This window comes from Bos indicus x Bos taurus, chromosome 7 (assembly GCF_003369695.1).
Source record: "Bos indicus x Bos taurus breed Angus x Brahman F1 hybrid chromosome 7, Bos_hybrid_MaternalHap_v2.0, whole genome shotgun sequence".
Taxonomy (NCBI): Eukaryota; Metazoa; Chordata; class Mammalia; order Artiodactyla; family Bovidae; genus Bos; species Bos indicus x Bos taurus.
This window is the reverse complement of record NC_040082.1, coordinates 90026198-90043627: the sequence shown is the minus strand read 5'-3', so window position 1 is coordinate 90043627 and position 17430 is coordinate 90026198. Positions and strand designations below refer to the sequence as shown.

The window sequence follows — 17430 nt, the reverse complement described above, 5'->3', positions numbered from 1 at the left end:
GCAGAGCCTGGGACCTTCCGCCTACTAGGAGGCCCCTTCCCCCTCCTGGGTCAGCTCAGCGAGAGGAAAGGGGTCCTGGCCTGGCTCTAAGAAGCCTGGTGGGCATCCCCTTCCTCTCCAGTCCCCCACTCGAAAGTCGAGGTTCTGAGGCCCGGCCATCCACATCCCGCAGACCCGCGCCTCGCCTTACCCACCGGCCTAGAGATGTGCGCTAGGCTGGCATCCATGTGCCGCCGCCCGCCCGGCTGGCCCTGAGAGCACAGGCGCGCACACGCGCGCACGCTCGGGCTCTGCGCCTCGCTCTCCGCTCTCCGCTCTCCGCGCCCAACGCCCAGGCAATCCGCACGCCAGAGGCCGGGCCCTGCCCGCCCGAGCCGGGAGGAGGCGTGCCGGGGAGAGCTGGGTCTCCCCTCACCCCACCCCTCCTGTCGCCCCTGCCCACCCATCTGGCTCTGCCCACCTCCTTCCGGCTCCCTCTCTCCATCTGTCCCACCAAGGTCTCTGCTGAATGCCCTTCCTCGCTCCTCTACCTTCCCTGGCTCCCCACTGTTGTATCCTTTCCCTTCCCTTTCCCTCCCTCTTTACACTTATTCAACAACATTCTCATGTGCTTCCAGCTGAGTAATTCTGCAACCTCAGGGAGCATTCCACTAGTAAGGCAGTGGGGGAAACAGAAGGATATGCAGTTATTTCCAGACTCATGGGGTCAAGTGCTGGGAGAGCCTAGAGCAGAGAACAGTGAAGAGCCAAAGACTTTCCTGGAGGTGCACTGAAATGGAAAATGTGCAGTGGGTTTTAAAGTATGAATAGGAGTTCATGGCAGGGTGAGGGGTGGTGAGGAACAAACTGGAGCAATACCTATGTCCATTGATTCATTTAATCTGCAAACAACTTTATGAAATGGAAACATACTCCTTTTAAAGATGGGCAAATCAAAAAGGGAGAGGAGAAAATCAGAAGCAGAGACCAGATCTCCTGCCAGTTTTCTCAGGGGGAGTGGGGGTCTCTGAGAACCCAGCCATCCCTCCAGCCAAGGATCAGGTGGACTAGGGCTCTGGGCGGGCATACGTTAAGTGACTGGAATCCAGTCCTTGCTCTGCCACCCAGCTCTTGCTAAATGACTACAACCAAGCCATACACCGTTGGGAAAATAGGGTCCTTTATGTCTGACTTATGTATATGCTGCTGCTGCTGCTGCTAAGTCGCTTCAGTCATGTCCGACTCTGTGCGACCCCATAGATGGCAGGCCACCAGGCTCCCCCGTCCCTGGGATTCTCCAGGCAAGAATTCTGGAGTGGGTTGCCATTTCCTTCTCCAACGCATGAAAGTGAAAAGTGAAAGTGAAGTCACTCAATCGTGTCCGACTTTTAGTGACCCCATGGACTGCAGCCTACCAGGCTCCTCCGTCCATGGGATTTTCCAGGCAAGAGTACTGGAGTGGGGTGCCATTGCCTTCTCCATTATGTATATGAGAGATGAGGAAACTGATGCCACTTGGGGGAAGGACTGCAGGAAGACCCTTTGGTAGACAGGCTGGGGCCCCAAATATTCTCCTGGGTTTGCAAAGCTGTGCCTTTTGAAGGTGTGGGGGCCCAGAGAAAGCCCTGACTAGGTTGTTTCTGGATGGTGTGGAGGGGGATGAAGCAGGTGGACCCCTATCTGGGCTGTCTGGGCTAGCATTCCATGCTCTTCCTCTCTCATGCAAGCCCTTCTCCTGTTCTAGATTCTGCCGTGGCTCCCTATTGCCCTTGGGGTGGCGTGCCAACTCCTCATCCTGGCATCCGAGCCAACTTTGTTGCTCTGTCCCAACCATTCCTGCCCCTTTCTCCTCCCCCTCCCTGAGGACAATGGACTGGAGCACACCCCTGTGCACCCCATCCTTGCCCAACAAGCCCCTTGGAATGTAACCTCCCCCCGAAGCCTTCCCCTCCATCCTCCCTGCTTCAGTTGCTTTGCCCAGTCATTGCCTTGATGACAGCATCTCCCCCCACCCTTAGCACACATTCTGTTCCTCTCTAGGAGGGGTTTCCAGGGTCAGGGCTGAGGTGAGGGGCTCTAAGACCTCCTCCTGAGAAAGAACCAGCATAGGGTGCACAAGCGGCAAACAGGATGAGACAAGACAAGACCTATGGTTTCCAGACTCCTGTCCCACAGGCAAGAGTTGGGCAGGCGTGCTGGGCAGAGTGCCCGGCACGGGAAGTAACCCAAGAGCTTGTGCCAGGCGTGTCTGAGCTGTCCCCATTTCACGGGAGAACACGAGCTTGGGAAGAGACGTGACTGGCCAGAGTCCCACAGCTCGACTCCTGGGATGATGAGTTCATTCATTCGGCTGTGTATTTGCCAAGTGCATGCTCAGCCTCTGGTGTGTCCCAGCTCACAGGACCCTCAAACACACCACAAACCCATTTTACAGATGAGGACACTGAGGCCTCAAAAACCATATCCTGAGACACTTGGCTCCTCAGGGGCCTCCTGCTCACTCCCAGGACTGGCTTGACTCTGAGCCAAGTCATGAAATGTGGGGGTGGGTTCTGCAAAGGGACCACTTCAGATACCCCTATGTACACAGAAGGGGGTTCAGGGTTTCAGGGAGGGGCCTCTGGTGGGGTGCTCACAGTTTGACAAACTCAAACTCATCCCTTTCCAGAATGCTCCGATGCGCTGCATGGCTGCTCCCTGATCTGGCTCATCCCTCACTCCCAAGAGCTTCACAAAGAAAGAGATAGTGTTGCCTCAAATGGCCACCAGCCCCTTGCCATCCTCGAGGTGGGAACTGGACCTGTTGCCTTTTGTCGCCAGAGTGGGACTTTCTTCCATCCCCAGGATCCCCACCGTGGGTTTGACAGGCCAGCGGAGAATCCCTGTAACAATCGGAGGCGTCGGCCCCGTGTGGATTCCAGGGTCCTGTGGTCCATGCTGGGTTCTATTCTTGGATTCTGTTATTCATTGTAGGATCTTATTCCAGAATGCTGAGATCTGATTAAACTGCATCCCCCATGGACTCTGCTGTCACATTCGAGGTGGGAATTGGAAGGGGTGTGTGTCACTTGCTACAGAAAACAGCATTGCGGGGGGGAGGGGACGTCGGCTGTGCCAAGGTGGGGGAAGATGCACTGAGCTGGCAAACCACTGGGACCACTCCCTCGTTCATCAAAAGATGAAGAGACAGAGGTGTCGATCTGTACTGTGTCCCCCAATGCGTGCGCGTGCACACACACACACACACACACACACACACAGGGATAGGAAAGGTGCTGGCAGTCTTTGTCTCTAACATGGCCCAGCCCAGGGCCCCTGTCTCCCGGGCAGTGCGCAGGCATGTGCAGCATGTGACCCTGCAGGGCAGGCTTTCTTCCACAGCCAAGACTCCATTCTCTGGCATTGACACCTATGGGGAGGCTTAGACTCCTGTGCTCAGACATGCTGACAGGTAAAGGGTCCTCCTGTCCAATAGACCCCACGTCTCCTTGTGCGATTAGTGAGCAAGCCTCCAGCTCTCCTACTGTAAGACTGGTTCCATTTCTGTGGGTGTTCTTGTGGAGGGAGGCTCACCCCCAAAGACAACCCCTTCTCTCATCAGAATTGGAAGACACACATATTCAGGGATCCCGAACTCCTGTGTATGAGACTGACCCAAACGTGGCATGTGTCCACCCAGAGCAAAACACTGGCAAGGATCTCTGTGCCTTAACAGCAAAACTAGAGACAACTCACATGTCCACCAGCAGGAGGATGGATGAATAAACGGTGCATCCAGGCTGTGGAATACCACACAGCAATGACAAAGCACAAAGCTACAAAGCATCATATTGAATCTCATCCGCATGGTAATGGAAGAAAAGGAAGGGCTGATTGCCATAAAAGTCAGAACAGGGGTTCCTCCAAGGAGAAGAGAGGGGCTTGGGCTTGGGGACGTGGGTCGGGGTGGTTTCCGGGTGCACAGTGTAATGGGTGCTTGCTTTATAGTCAGTTGGGTTGCATGCACTTTTCACTAAATGTGCAGTATTTTTCAAATTTTAAGAAAAAATTTAAGCTGAGCCCCTCTGTCCCCAGGATCTAGCTCTGAGCCTCCTCTTTATTTATCAGACATCTGCCCTCACCTCCAGGGCGCAGGGAGCAGCTTACAGGAAACTCCAGCAGAGAAGCCACAGGTTCAAGGTCTGTGTAGCAGGGTGGGTAGAGCCATAGTGCTCACCCTCCTGGGTGACCTAGGACAAGTCCCCTCCTCTCTCACCACAGTTCCCTTGTCTGTCACATGGGGCCAGAGCAGACCCAGGGCCCTGCTGACATGGCAGCTGGATGAAGTGCCCCCAAAGTGCTGGGGGACAATGATAACACGAGGGAAACTGAGCCCTGAGAGGAGAAGAGGTGGCTTGAGGTCCCTAATCCCTCCTCAGCTGTGATCTGGTGTCAAAACGAGACAGACAACTCCCTAACCTAGACGTATAATGATGCTGCACCATGCTCCTGAGTCTAGAACATTCTAGGTCTACACTGTTGAACAGTCTAGAACATTCTAGATCTGCACTGTCTAACGTGGTGGCTGATCCCTGATCTAGAACATTCTAGATTTTGCAGTGTTCAGGACAGTAGCCTCTAGCCACATGTAGCCAGTGGAAGTTTAAATTTACATCTATTAAAATTAAATAACATTAAAAATTCAGTCCCTGAGTCACACTCACCCCTTTTCAAAGGCTCCATAGCCAAACGGAGCAAGTGTCCACCCTACTGGACAGTGGAGACAGAACATCCAGTAAATTCTATTGGATGATGATAGCCCAATATGGGGATGGGCAAACTACAGCCCTTTTCTGCACCCCGCCCCAGCCAGTTTTTGTCAATAAAGTTTTATTGGCACTTAGCCACACTCAATGTGATTGTTTTGTGCTTTCAACAGATGCAACAGAGGCTGTATGGCTGGCAAAGCTGAAAACATTTGTTCTCTGATCCTCTCCAGAAAAGTCTAAAAACTGACTCCATTCTTGGAAAAGCTCTGAGTAGGTTTACAACAACTTGAGGAAAGGAATCTACTTTTTCAATTGTCAATTTTATAAAATTCAACTCCACATTGAGCATCTCTGGTAACCACTAAGTGTTCTGGTTGAGAGGGATTGAGGGTGTGCAAGACACACACCAGATTTTCAAACACTTGCTGCTGCTACTGCTAAGTCGCTTCAGTTGTGTCTGACTCTGTGCAACCCCAGAGACAGCAGCCCACCAGGCTCCCCCTCCCTGGGATTCTCCAGGCAAGAACACTGGAGTGGGTTGCCATTTCCTTCTCCAACGCATGAAAGTGAAAAGTGAAAGTGAAGTCTTAGGATGAAATAAAAAGAATGTGAACTATCTCATTAGTAAGTTTTACATGGGCCCTACTGACAGCCTCTTGATAGGATTTTGGGACAGTGGGTTAGAATAAAAGAAAGCATTAAAATTCATTTCACCTGTTTCTTTCTACTCTTTAAACGCTGCTCCTAGAAAAATCTAAATGCTGTATGTGGTATGCATTCTACATATTTCTCTTAGTACTGTTCTAGAACATTCACCAGCTCCTTATTCTCCTAAACAGGGTTCCTCAACCTCAGCACTGCTGATTTTGGCCTGAATCATTTTCTGTTGTGGGGGGCCGTCCTGTGCACTGTAGGGTGTGGAACAGCAGCCCTGGCCTGTACCTGCGAGATGCCATGGTCAAGATGATCATCACAAATGTCCTCAGACATTGCCCAGTGTCCCTGGGGGCAGTAAACTTCCATTAGGTTCTCGTGCGTTCCCACACTCAGCTTGCCAGGCACACTCCTGCCTCCACGTCTCAGTATGCTCCGTGCTCACATCACCCCCATCTGCCAACACCCTCCCAGTCACTCAAGACTAGCTCCAATGCTTCCCCCTCCAGAAAGCTGCCCTGTTTGCCCTCCATGAGGTCATCACCACAGGTCACCTGGTTCTCCCTTGAGATGCAGTTCCCCAGTCACCCTTCCATCCAGCTGTTCATTTTGTGGTCACCCCCTGCAGTGAAGTGAATGGCTGTCCTGCCCCAAAACGTGTCCAATACCTAACCCCTGCAATCTATGAATGAGACCTTATTTGGAAATGGTATCTTTATAGATGTAATTAAGTGACAGATCTGTGCACAAGGTCATCCTGGATTTAGGTGACCAGGACTGGACTGGTGTCCTCATAAGAGAAAGGCAGTGGAGATGGCAGAGATGTAGATATGGAGGAGAAGGCCACCTGACAACAGAGGCAGGAATTGGAAGGATTACAGGCCAAGGATTGCCAGCGACCACAAGAAGCTGGGGCAGGGCAAGGGGAAGGGAGGAAAAACTGGTTCAAAGGGGATGCTGTGGGCAGTTTGAGCTCTGCTGGGTATGGGGTGCCTGAAGGAGTCACCAAGGGGTATCTTCTGTACACAGAACTGGTAAGAGAAGTGCAGCATCAGGCCTACTAAGTAGGTGCTTAATAAAAGGTTGCTGGCTGGCTGGCAGGATAGATACGGATGAAAGAATTGGATTGTGCTAGGAGAGTGAGCAGAGAGAGGAGGACAAAGAGCCCTGAGACTGGGACTTCCCTGATGGTCCAGTTGCTAAGACTCCATGCTTCCAATGCAGGGGTCCAGGTTCTATCCCTGGTCAGAGAACTAGATCCCATATGCTGCAACTAAAGATCCTGCATGTTGCAACTAAGACCCAGTGCAGCCAAATAAATAGATAAATACATATTAAAAAAAAAAAAAAAGATGCTGTGGCTTCTTCCTGGCTCACTCTCAGATCACATGCCCTGAGGGAAGCCAGTCACCATGCTATGAGGTCCCTCAAGTAGCAAGCACTGGGGAGATGCCCACAGAGAGGAGCGGAGGCCTCCAGCCAATAGCCATGCACTGGGCCAGATTTGCCAGCCACAGTAAGCTCTGGCTGATGACTCCACTGCAACCTCAGGAGAAACCAGAAGCCAGAACCATGCAGCCAACTCATGTCCCAGTTCCTAACCCCTGGCAGCTGTGAGACAATGCATGCTGATTGTTTGAAGCCACTAAGCTAAGGAGTAATTTGTTATTTATTTTTATAAATAAAAATCTTGGCCACATAGTGAGGCATGCAGGATCCTAGTTCCACAACCAGGGACCGAACCTGTGCCCCCTGAAGTGGAAGTGCAGAGTCTTAACCACTGGACTGCCAGGGGAGTCCCTGAAGAGTAATTTGTGACACATCGGGAGATAACTAATAGAATCCACTGAACCCCACTGTGCCCCTGGGTGCTACGGACAGACCTGCCCTCCAGTTTCCTGTTGGTTTGGGGAGGTGTTGGCAGAAGGTCCAAGTGAGGGAAAAGAGTGAATCCAGATGGTGTTTGTTCACCTTTGCGTATCTGGTCCCCTCTCCTAGCATGTCCTTCCTCCTCATCTTTCAAGTCTCTTCTCAAATGCCACCTCCTCAGTGAAGCCCTCAGTGACCTCCTCAACAGTTTCTTCCCTCTACCCCACCGCATTATACTCTTCCGGTGCTGAAGATCCGGTGCTGGTTCATCGTCACATGGCAACACCAGGTGGAAACTAAACAAGGAGCCCGCTGATGTGGCCGCCAGAGCGTATGCTCTCGCTTCTGCCACTTCATCTTTCAAAGAGGGGCTCTTTGCTCTGCAAGGTAAGGTTGAGGCCACCCCCCAAACCTTTGGATGCTTGCTCAGAGTTGAGTCAAACTCATGCCACAGCTTCCGGTTCCTGGCAGGTGAACCCCAGATTGTCCACTGTCAGCCGTGTAGCATCCATGCTCCCAGCAGGAATGGCAAGATGCCACCCTAGCATCCTCTGAAGCCCCTTGATACTGAAGGGTCCCTGAGATTTCTAGAGGGAAAGGCGACACCCCCTGCCCCCAAACTCACGGGGTGGGGTGCTACAGATCTCACTGAAGACCTGGCTTGGCAGGCTGAAGGGGACCTTCCATCCTTTCCTGGGGGCAGGGACCTCCTGCCCACCCAAAAAGGACAGGGCTGACAGGAGAGAACCAGCAGGCCCAGAGCTTGGGCCAGCCTCCCCTGGGGAGGAAATACCACATAAAGAGTCATAGCTTTACTTGCTCCATAAGGACAAGGGGAAAGAAAATCCCCTCCCTTCTTATGGTGAGAGGTAGGTAGGGTCCTACCAGGTAGGTAGGCCTCCCTGAGGCCCACAAGGCCCTGAACATCTGCCTTCATCCTCTCCTTGCCCTCCCCTCCTCCCTCTCTCCTCCTCACTCTCTCTGCTTCAGGAACACGGCCCTCCTGGTTGTTCCTCCAACACACCAGGCACCATCCTGCCCCTGGACCTTTGCTCCTACTGACCCTCTGCCTGCTAATGCTTCCTCATCCTCCAGTGACACTCTCATGTGAAGCCAGGTGCCCTCAGGCAGTGTGCAACCTCCACAACCACACAAAACCACCCTGACATGAAGTGCACAGCCAGGGATGCAGTTAACACACAAGAAATGCCCATCTGGGTGATGATTTCTGTGTCTCTGCTCCATTCGTCTCTTTCTGAGTTCAGAGGCAGATGAGCTTCACAGCTGACCCCAGGAAGGACCTTAGCCTTCCCCAAACTGACAGCATCCCCTCCATCTGCCCCTTCACTTCCCAGCAACATCCAGCACTCACCCCGGGCAAGGTCTTCTGTTCGTGCAGGGCAGTCTGAGCTTTGATGGCGGAGTCCCTGGCACAGTAGGTGAGAAAGGCACAGCCTGGAGGGGAGAGAAATAGAAGTGTTAGGAGAAAAGGAGGCTGTGCACCCATGTTCACAGGAAGATCCACTGTGAACCACTCACAGGAGATCCGTAGAGGAGTCAGATCCACAGAGACGGAAGGTAGATGGTGGGGGCCATGGGCTGGGGAAGGGGATGGGGAGTCAGTGTTTAATGGGGACACAGTTTCAGTTTGGGAAGATGAGAAAGTTCTGGAGATGGATGGTGGAGATGTTCGCACAACAATAGGAGTGTACTTAAAGCCACTAATTTCTGCACTTAAAAATGGTTAAAATGGCAAACTTTCTGTTATGTATATTTAACCACAATTTTAAAAGCTTAGGAAATAAAAGAAGGAAAAGTGATTAAGGTGGTAAATTTAAATTATGTGTATTTCACTATAATTTTAAAAATAGAGAAAAGGAGGCTGGAGCCCCCTTTGGGGTGGGGCAGTTAGGAGTAGCTCAGCTCTCCCCTCCCATACCCACACTTCCCAAAGGGTGAGACGGGAAAGGCAGAGAGGCGAATCAGCTGTTAATTAAATCTGTGGCTGATGCTAAAAAGCGGGGTGAGATGGGGGGTGGGGGAAGGGGGAAGCGGCAGAGCTGCCGCCCCAGGGAGGAGGATAGTGAGGGGCACCAGCAGCCCCAAGGAGCCAGAAGAAGCCTCAGCACTGGACTGAGGAGCACAGTAACTCTGCCACTAACCAATTCTGTGGCCTCGGATGGCCCGTTGCACCTGTGTGGGCGCCTCAGTTTTCCCCATCAGAACAGATGCTCGGAGGGTGCAGTGGAATGGACCAACCTAGATGCGGGGGCGGAGCTAGAGGGGTGGGGCGTGGCGTCAAATGGAAGGACCAATCAGGAGAGGCAAGGGGCGGGGCCGGCTCTAAAGTGGTCCAGAGCCGGGGTGTGATTGGAAGACGTCCTGAGTGGGGGCAGGGGGTGCGAGGCATGAGAGCCATAGAGACAAGAAAGGTTGCAAGACAGAGACCGTAGGGAACTGAGCAGAGGGAGGCGCCCAGAGAAAGGCCAATGAGATTAAAGATATTTTAAAAGATTTTGTGGGGTGGGAGATGGCAGGCAAGTTCTTTGGGATGGACACAGGGATCCGGGCCTCAGAGCTGGGTTTGCCTCTCTAACCCCAGGGGACCTCAGTTTCACCGACTGAAATGAGACCATCGTTGGCTGCTCTGATGCTGTCGAGTCCTGGGTCCTCCACCCCCAGCTCCCTTCCCGTGGTCTCTCAGCTTCCCCCGACGGGGACCCCCCTGTGCAGAGCCCCTGGGAACAGCTCTGGGGGCACCACTTTCGCCCCAGGCTGGAGTTAATTAAAGCTGCATCCTGCTGGGCTGCGCTCACTTCTCCGGCTGCTCCCACCAGCTGGGCCTGGTGGTGGGGAGGAGTCTCTGACCCAGGCCTGAGAGGTGCCCTGGGGCCCTGGGGAAGGGGCACCAGGCAGAGCTGAGGACAGCTTCTAACATTCATTTTTTTAAAAAATTGTGTTGGGAATGTAAAATGGTGCGGCGGCTGTGGAGAACAGTTTGGCAGTTCCTCAAAAAAGTTAAACATAGAATTACCATATGATCCAGCAATTCCACTTCTGGGTATATATCCCCAAAGAATTGAAAGCAGGGACTCGAAAAGAAACACTCGTGCTCATAGCAGCATTGTTCGGGACAGCAAAAAGGTGGAAAAAACCCAAATACCCATCAACAGATGAATGGATAACAAAAAGCTGTCCGTCTATACAAGGACCACAAAGAAAGGAGATTCTGACACCTGCTACAACATGAATGAACCCTGCAGACACGATGCTCAGTGAAATAAGCCAGACACAGAAGGACATTTACAGTATGATTCCACTCAAATGATGTCCTAGAGGAGTCAGATCCACAGAGAGAAGGAAGTAGATGGTGGGCCCAGGGGCTGGGGGAGGGGATGGGGAGTCAGTGTTTCATGGGAGACAGAGTTTGGGAAGATGAGAAAGTTCTGGATGGTGGGGATGGTTGCACAACAATATGAATGTGCTCAGTGCCACTGAGCTGTGGACTTAGAAATGGTCAAGATGGCAGATTTTGCTATGCATATTTTACCAGAATAAAAATTTGTAATAGGAGATATTACAAATACACCCTCTTTATATATTGTGTGTGCTTATCCTTTTTTGGTTATATTTAACGCCCATATCTTCTCCCAATACACGTCTTCCTGCCTTTTTTTTTTTTTTTTTGAGATTCTATTTTCTGAATTGAATCTCCAGGGTCTTCAAGGAATGCAGAGGCACTAAGAAAATAGCCATAAGGCCTGAGAAACATTAGGCATGGCTGGAAAGAAATTGGGAGGTATAAAAGAGGGGCAAAGCCCTTTCTCCTTGGGTCTTTTCTTGCCTGTGGAGCCCTATATGCAGAAGACAGAATGTGTCGGCTCTAGGAGTGTAGGTATAACCCTTGAACAACATTTTGCCAGCCTGTGGGTCTGTCTGGAAGGCTTGCAGCCAGATAGACGGAAAAAAACAACCACCAAAAAAAAAAAAAAAAAAGGCAAAACATGCAAGCTGCTGTCCCTGGTACTGAAATGTCTCCTTGTTTTCTGGGCCCTATCTTCCCAGCCTCTTAGCTTCTTTTTCTAACTGGTGAAAATGTGTCATATTTACCCATTTCTTGATAAACAGAGCCTTGAATTTCAGTTTCTATTAGGGCTGAATTGTTTCCCTTCTCCATCAACTCAACTCATTCTCCTAATCTCCAGGACCTTAGAACGTGATCTTATATCATTGCAGATATAACAGTAAAGGTGAGGTCATACTGGAAGTAGGGTGGACCCTAATCCAATAGGACTGGTACCCTTATAAAGGGGGAAACTTTGATCCAGAGACAGGCACACAGGGAGAATGGCATGTGAAAATGAAGGCAGAAATCTGGTTGATACAAGGATTTCCAGCACCACCGGAAGCTGGGAGATTTGCATCAGATTCCTAGTCACAGCCTCAGGAGGAGCCGGCTCTGCCAACAACACCTTGATCTCAGACTTCTGGCCTCTAGGACTGTGAGAAAATACATTTCTGTTTTTTAAGCACATTATTTCGGCAGCCCTAACAAATACAGTTCCCAATGAATACAGACCTCTAATGATGTTAATAAAGCTCCCTAGATTTTTCTTTATTATTATTATTTGCCACACTGCACAGCATGTGGGATCTTAGTTCCCTGACCAGAGATCAAACTCAGGCCCCTTGCATTGGAAGCGTGGGGTCTTAACCACTGGACCACCAGGAAAATCCCTAAAGCTCCCTAGTTTTTAATGCTAATAAGCTTATACTCAATATTGATTCATTTAATCCTCACAACAACCCCACAAAGGAGCTGTTAGCATCGTCCTTGTTCTGCAGATGAGGGGTTGCAGTACCAAGAGGGGAAGCGACTTGCCCAGGGTCACACAGTGGAACATCAGAGGCACTGTGAACTGTGTGCCAACCACTTGGATACAACTACCTGGAATTTGTATCTTTTCTAAAAATTTCTCCTAGGGCCTATGGGGAGGACCACAGGCCCTTGCTTTACCTCGCCCTGAAAGGAACCTTAAAATAGTCTCACCTTTCTGAGATAATCTGGGACTGGATCCAATGGTGAAGAGGCCATGGAGCACATTTCAGTTGGGGATTGGGGGTCTGGTTTGCTGTGTCCTAGTCCTAGAGTGACCCTCCCAGGGAACTCTCAGCCCAGCCAGTGCCCACGATGGGTGAGCCTCTTCTCAGAGATTCCAACCCTGGTTACCCTCACCCCACACACCAGACTTGTCCACCATAAAAGTGTGTATGTTAGTCTCTCAGTCATGTCCGACTCTTTTGTGACCCCATGGACTGTAGCCCACCAGGCTCCCCTGTCCATGAGATTTCCCAGACAAGAATACTGGAGTGGGTTGCCATTTCCTTCTCCAGGGGATCTTCCTCACCCAGGGATAGAACCAGGGTCTTCTGCATTGTAGACAGATTCTTTACCATCTGAACCACTAGGGAAGCCCCATGATAAGAGTAGGGCCAGGTATTCAGCAAAACACACCTCAAGCCCCATGCTGGCCAAGCCCTGGAGTTCTGTAGAGGTGAGGTGAGTCAAGAAGGCAGCCCTACCTCCAAGAACCAATTGCCCAAAAGGCTCAACCCTATGATTTCCTTCACACCCACCCTTATTTTCAAAGTCTGGACAAAGGTTGACCTCTTGACACCCAAGGTGGAGCACCCAAGGGACTAATGGAGGGGGGTGGGTCTTTGGAAAACAAGAGATTTCCTCAATGTATGAAAGCAGTCTACCAACTGATCTATCTCATCATGCTTGCTCTTTGTAGGGAGGGAGCTCCCTGTCACTGCTGCTTAAGCAAGCAGAAGATCCCCTAGAGAGGAAATTTCTTTGCTGGGAAATCCTGAGGATCCCTCCTCTCGCCAAGATCCTCTGTTCTCTGCTCCAAGATCAGGGCTTTTGGGATTTCATGAATCAAAGTTGTAACAATGCTAGTATGATAATAATTGAAGTCCAGTGAGTGCCAAGCATCTTACAGGGACATCACTCATATGAACCCTTTGAACCCTCAGCCCAGCCCAAAAGAAAGAATTGATACCATTGTATCTTTCTTGTCATTTTAAGATGAGGAAACTGAAACACCAGACAGACATTGAGTTGTCTGCCCAAAGTCACACAGAGGTGGGATTTGAACCCTTGAAGTTTAACCCCAGTCCTAATCCTTCTGCACCACAATATCCCCCATTATTATAAGATAATGATAATAGTGCCAGTAAACAGCCAACTCACTGAGCCCCTAGGCCAGTTGCTGTCCTAGGTACTTTACTTCACACCCTCCTTTTCTCTGCAAGAATCCTGTGGGGGGTGGATGTGATGCACAGTATGGAGGAACTGAAGTTCAGAGAGGTAAAGTGACTTGCCTATAACTGCACAGCAGGTAAGGGGTGGGGATGGAATTTGAAGCCAGGAATATCTGATGCTGAGGGCTTCCCTCCCATCCACTGCACCTCTAGGATTTTGGTCCCTGGAGTACAGAGTGGCAGAGGCACCCAATTCTACCATCTTCCATAAAACTCACTTCAAACCTTTCATACTCCAAGACAAAGGTGGCCTTAAGTGTTTCCATGAAAAGACCCTTCTGGGCCATGGACAATCTAGACACCAATTGTTTGATGCATGAATAAACTGAATCATTAACGATACAGGCTTCCCAAAAGTGGAGCCCCACGGTGACCCCACAGAGCCTTCAATGGTGGGGAGAAGAGTGTCCACCTTATAGATGAGGAGGCTGAAGTTCCCAGTGGCCCAGGTCACCCACAGAAATGACAGGGCTGGGACTTAAGCCCATATCTGCATGACCCATGACAAAGGGCTCTTCCCCCAGCCCACAAGGATGCTCCTCTCTCCAGTCCTGGAGATGCTCCTGAGAAAGGGAGCAGAAGTAGCCATGGTCCCTTCACGGCAACAGGTCTCTGTTCAGCTGGGGCTCTGGGGACAACACTTTGACTGATGGGAGATGCTAAGGTTCCCAGGCTGGGTAGAGACAGAGATGGACACACCTCCCTGTGTGTCATCAGCCTGGAAGACAGAGTGAGGGATACAGGGCTGGGGGAAGCCCAGAAGATGAGGAGCATCTTCAGGCACTCAATAGTGATCCCCCTAGAAAAGATACATCCACTCCAGGAATCTGTGAATGGGACCTGATCTGGAAAAAGGGTCTTTGCAGATGTAATCAAGGATCTTGACATGAGGTCATTTTGGACAACCAGGTGGACCCCAATCCAATGCCAAGCATCCTTATTTGAGACAAAAGAGGAGAGACAGATGGAAGGACAGGGGAAGATGAAAGCAGAGACTGGACGGATACAGACACAAGCCAAGAGATGTATGGAGCCTCCAGAAGCTGGAAGAGGCCAAAGGGACCCTCCCTGAGCCTCCGGAGGGAGCAGAGCTTTGATCTCAGACTTCTGCCCTTCAGGGCTGAGAATCTGTGGTCATTTGTAACGGCCACCCCAGCAAACCAGTACAGATGGGAACCCAGGAGGAGAAGCGGTTTAGAAGGAAGACGTGGAACCCAATTTGGGCCCTGCTGAATCTGAGGGTTTGCAGGTCTTTATGGAAAGGACCCTCCAGGACTGACTAAAAAACCCCCCAAGTGGCCCAGGAAGATGTACCAGCTGTGTACATGGAGCCAAGCTCTGCTGAAGCCCCTCCCCCATCATCCCTGGAGCTTCACACTACTTTTATCCTCATGTTACAGGTGAGCAAACCCGTGTTCAGAGATGCTGAGCCGCTTTCTTGATGTCACACAGCAAGTCGGAAACAACCCCTGCTACTAAAGGCAAACTGGGGGTGGCTAAAGGGCTTCTGAGTCCCAGAAAATTCCACAGCACTGGGGATGACTTAGGTCTTGGGAGCCTAATACCCTGATTTAATGAACTAACAACAACAAAAAAATGTTTTAAAGATGAAAACAGGGAATTCCCTGGAAGTCCAGTGGTTAAAACTCTGTACTCTCACTGTGGAGGGCCTGGGTTCAATCCCTAGTCAGGGAACTAAGATTCCACAAGCCATGCAGTGTGACCAAGAAAGAGACAAAACAAACAAAACCCCACCAAGAAAACACAAAATAAACTCAAAAAATAAATAAAAGGAAAAACTATTTTTCTTTTTACTATTCATAGCTGTCATGTTCAGGCATAAGTCTGGGATATTTGTCACTTCCCAGGGAGCTTGACACGTCTAGGAACTGATCCTGATGGACACTGGTGTGTCCCTGTCTGCACCCTGGTCCCAGATACACCTGGCCTCTCGCTGACCTGCCTTTGAATTTGCCATTTCCTTGGTCCATACGTCCTCACCCTCATCTTTACCTGGCTCATTTCTCCTCAACCTGCAGGTCCCAGCTGAGTCACTCTTCCTCCAGGAAATCTCCTCATCCCCGACTGATGCTGGGGCAGGAGGACTGGCGACAGGTAGCGTGCATGTCACTGATGTGTCCCCAGTGCTCAGCGTTGGCCCATTACACAGCCCGTGCCCAGGAAGAATTTGACCACTGTACATGGTCTCCATCCTAGTTCAGCCCCACCTGGACTGCTCATTTCTCCTCCCCACTGGTCCCCGGCTCCGCCCTCGTCCCCCCATTATGTCCTCCCCAGAGAAGCCACGAGAGGGCGCCTATGAGCGCCTGAGTCAGGCCCCGCCCCTCCTTTGCCCACAGCCCTCCAGGGTTCCCACCTCCCTGAGGGAAATGCCCAAGTCCTTCCACAAGGCCCTGCACAACTAGCTCCTTCCTCTCCCTGCCCTCCTCTCCTTCCTCTCTCTCCCTCGCTCACTCTGCTCCAGACACACAGACCTCTTGACTGTTCTCCACACACCAGGAATGGTCCTGCCCCAGGGTCTTTGCATGAGCTGTTCTGGGATGTATTTCCCCTCTGATCTCTGCAGTTTACTCTCTTACTTACTTAAGGTCTTGGCTCAAATGTCACCTCCCCCAGTGAAACCTCCTTGGAGTACTCCGTTTCAAATGACAGTCCTCAAACATGCCCCCCTCCCCGTTCTATATTTTCCAGTACCCTTAGAACCATCTCAAATGTCACTTTTTTTTCCCCTTGTTTCTCCCCTACTGAAATGTCACTCCAAGAGGATGGGGGGGGGGGGGCAGGTTTTTCAGTTTTGGGTCCCTAGTACCTAAATAGTGTCAGACACACAGTAGGTGCTCAGTAAATACTTACTGCAAAATGAATGATTTTGCTTCCAAGATGACCTGCTAATATCAAGACCACCTTGTGGGCAACGACCCCATTGATATGTTTTCCTGCCTCCCCTCCCCCACCACGCCCAGCATGGGGTCAGTCAGTATTTCCGAAGTACCGATCATGCGCCAGGTGTGCAGGGAAAACAGAGGCAGGAAAGACAACCTGTTTCATTTCTCTCTAATCCCCAACATCTCCCCTCCCCAGCTATAACCAACTGTGTGAACCTCTCATCTCAAACCCTTTTGAGCCCACCCCCTCACCACACACTGACACCCCTAATTCTAGTTCTTTAAATTCAGCTCTAATCTGGTGACTAAAGATGGGATCTAACCCTGCCCAATGCCTTCCTGCTGTGTGCTCTAGGGCCAGCCACTTAACTTCTCTGAGCCTCCACTTTCTCATCCATAAAATGACAACATCATCCACTCAGCACTATAGGCGACACTCCCTTCTGCTGTGTGGCCACCTCTCCACCACCCCTGCCCCTGGCTGCCCTCTCCATCTCCTCCTCCATCCTCTCATCCTGAAGCAGTCCCCCACTTAACTGGGAACAGAGGGGCTGATGGACCCCACTCCCCTATTCACTGTCCCTCCCTCCACTTATGAACTCATTGGCTCCTGTCCAGGAGGGCAAGACCTAGGACCCAGGGCTCATGCTTCATCAGGCACACTGTTCTAGCCTTACCTCTATCTCCCTGGCTGCTGCTCCTTAGCCTCTGTTGCTGCCTCCTCCTCTGTCCCCACGTTACAAACAGGGCTTCTCAGGGTTCATCTGGACCTATGACTTTCTGCCTGCACCCATGTCGACTGCTCCCATGGATTTAGTCACCATCGCTGCACCAGTGGTTACTCCATCAGGGCACCCACCCATCCATCCACCCATTCGCCTGTCCATCCATCCACCCATCCATCTGTCCATCCTTATATCTATCCATCCATTCACCCATCCTTC

At 51.1% G+C, this 17430-nt stretch overlaps 1 protein-coding gene across 7 annotated transcripts in view; it reads right to left on the bottom strand.

Moving 5' to 3' along the window:
• The window catches only part of CELF5 (CUGBP Elav-like family member 5), a 51402-nt gene that overhangs the window by 24080 nt on the left and 9892 nt on the right, over positions 1-17430 (bottom strand). For 5 of the 7 annotated variants that reach the window (XM_027547182.1, XM_027547179.1, XM_027547181.1 and 2 more), the window contains exon 2: positions 8623-8705. In XM_027547182.1, coding sequence (XP_027402983.1) covers positions 8623-8705 — 83 coding nt within the window. Of the gene's footprint in view, positions 1-190; positions 259-8622; positions 8706-17430 lie in introns of those variants that run through there. The other 2 variants (XM_027547183.1, XM_027547184.1) reach the window with 2 other exon arrangements.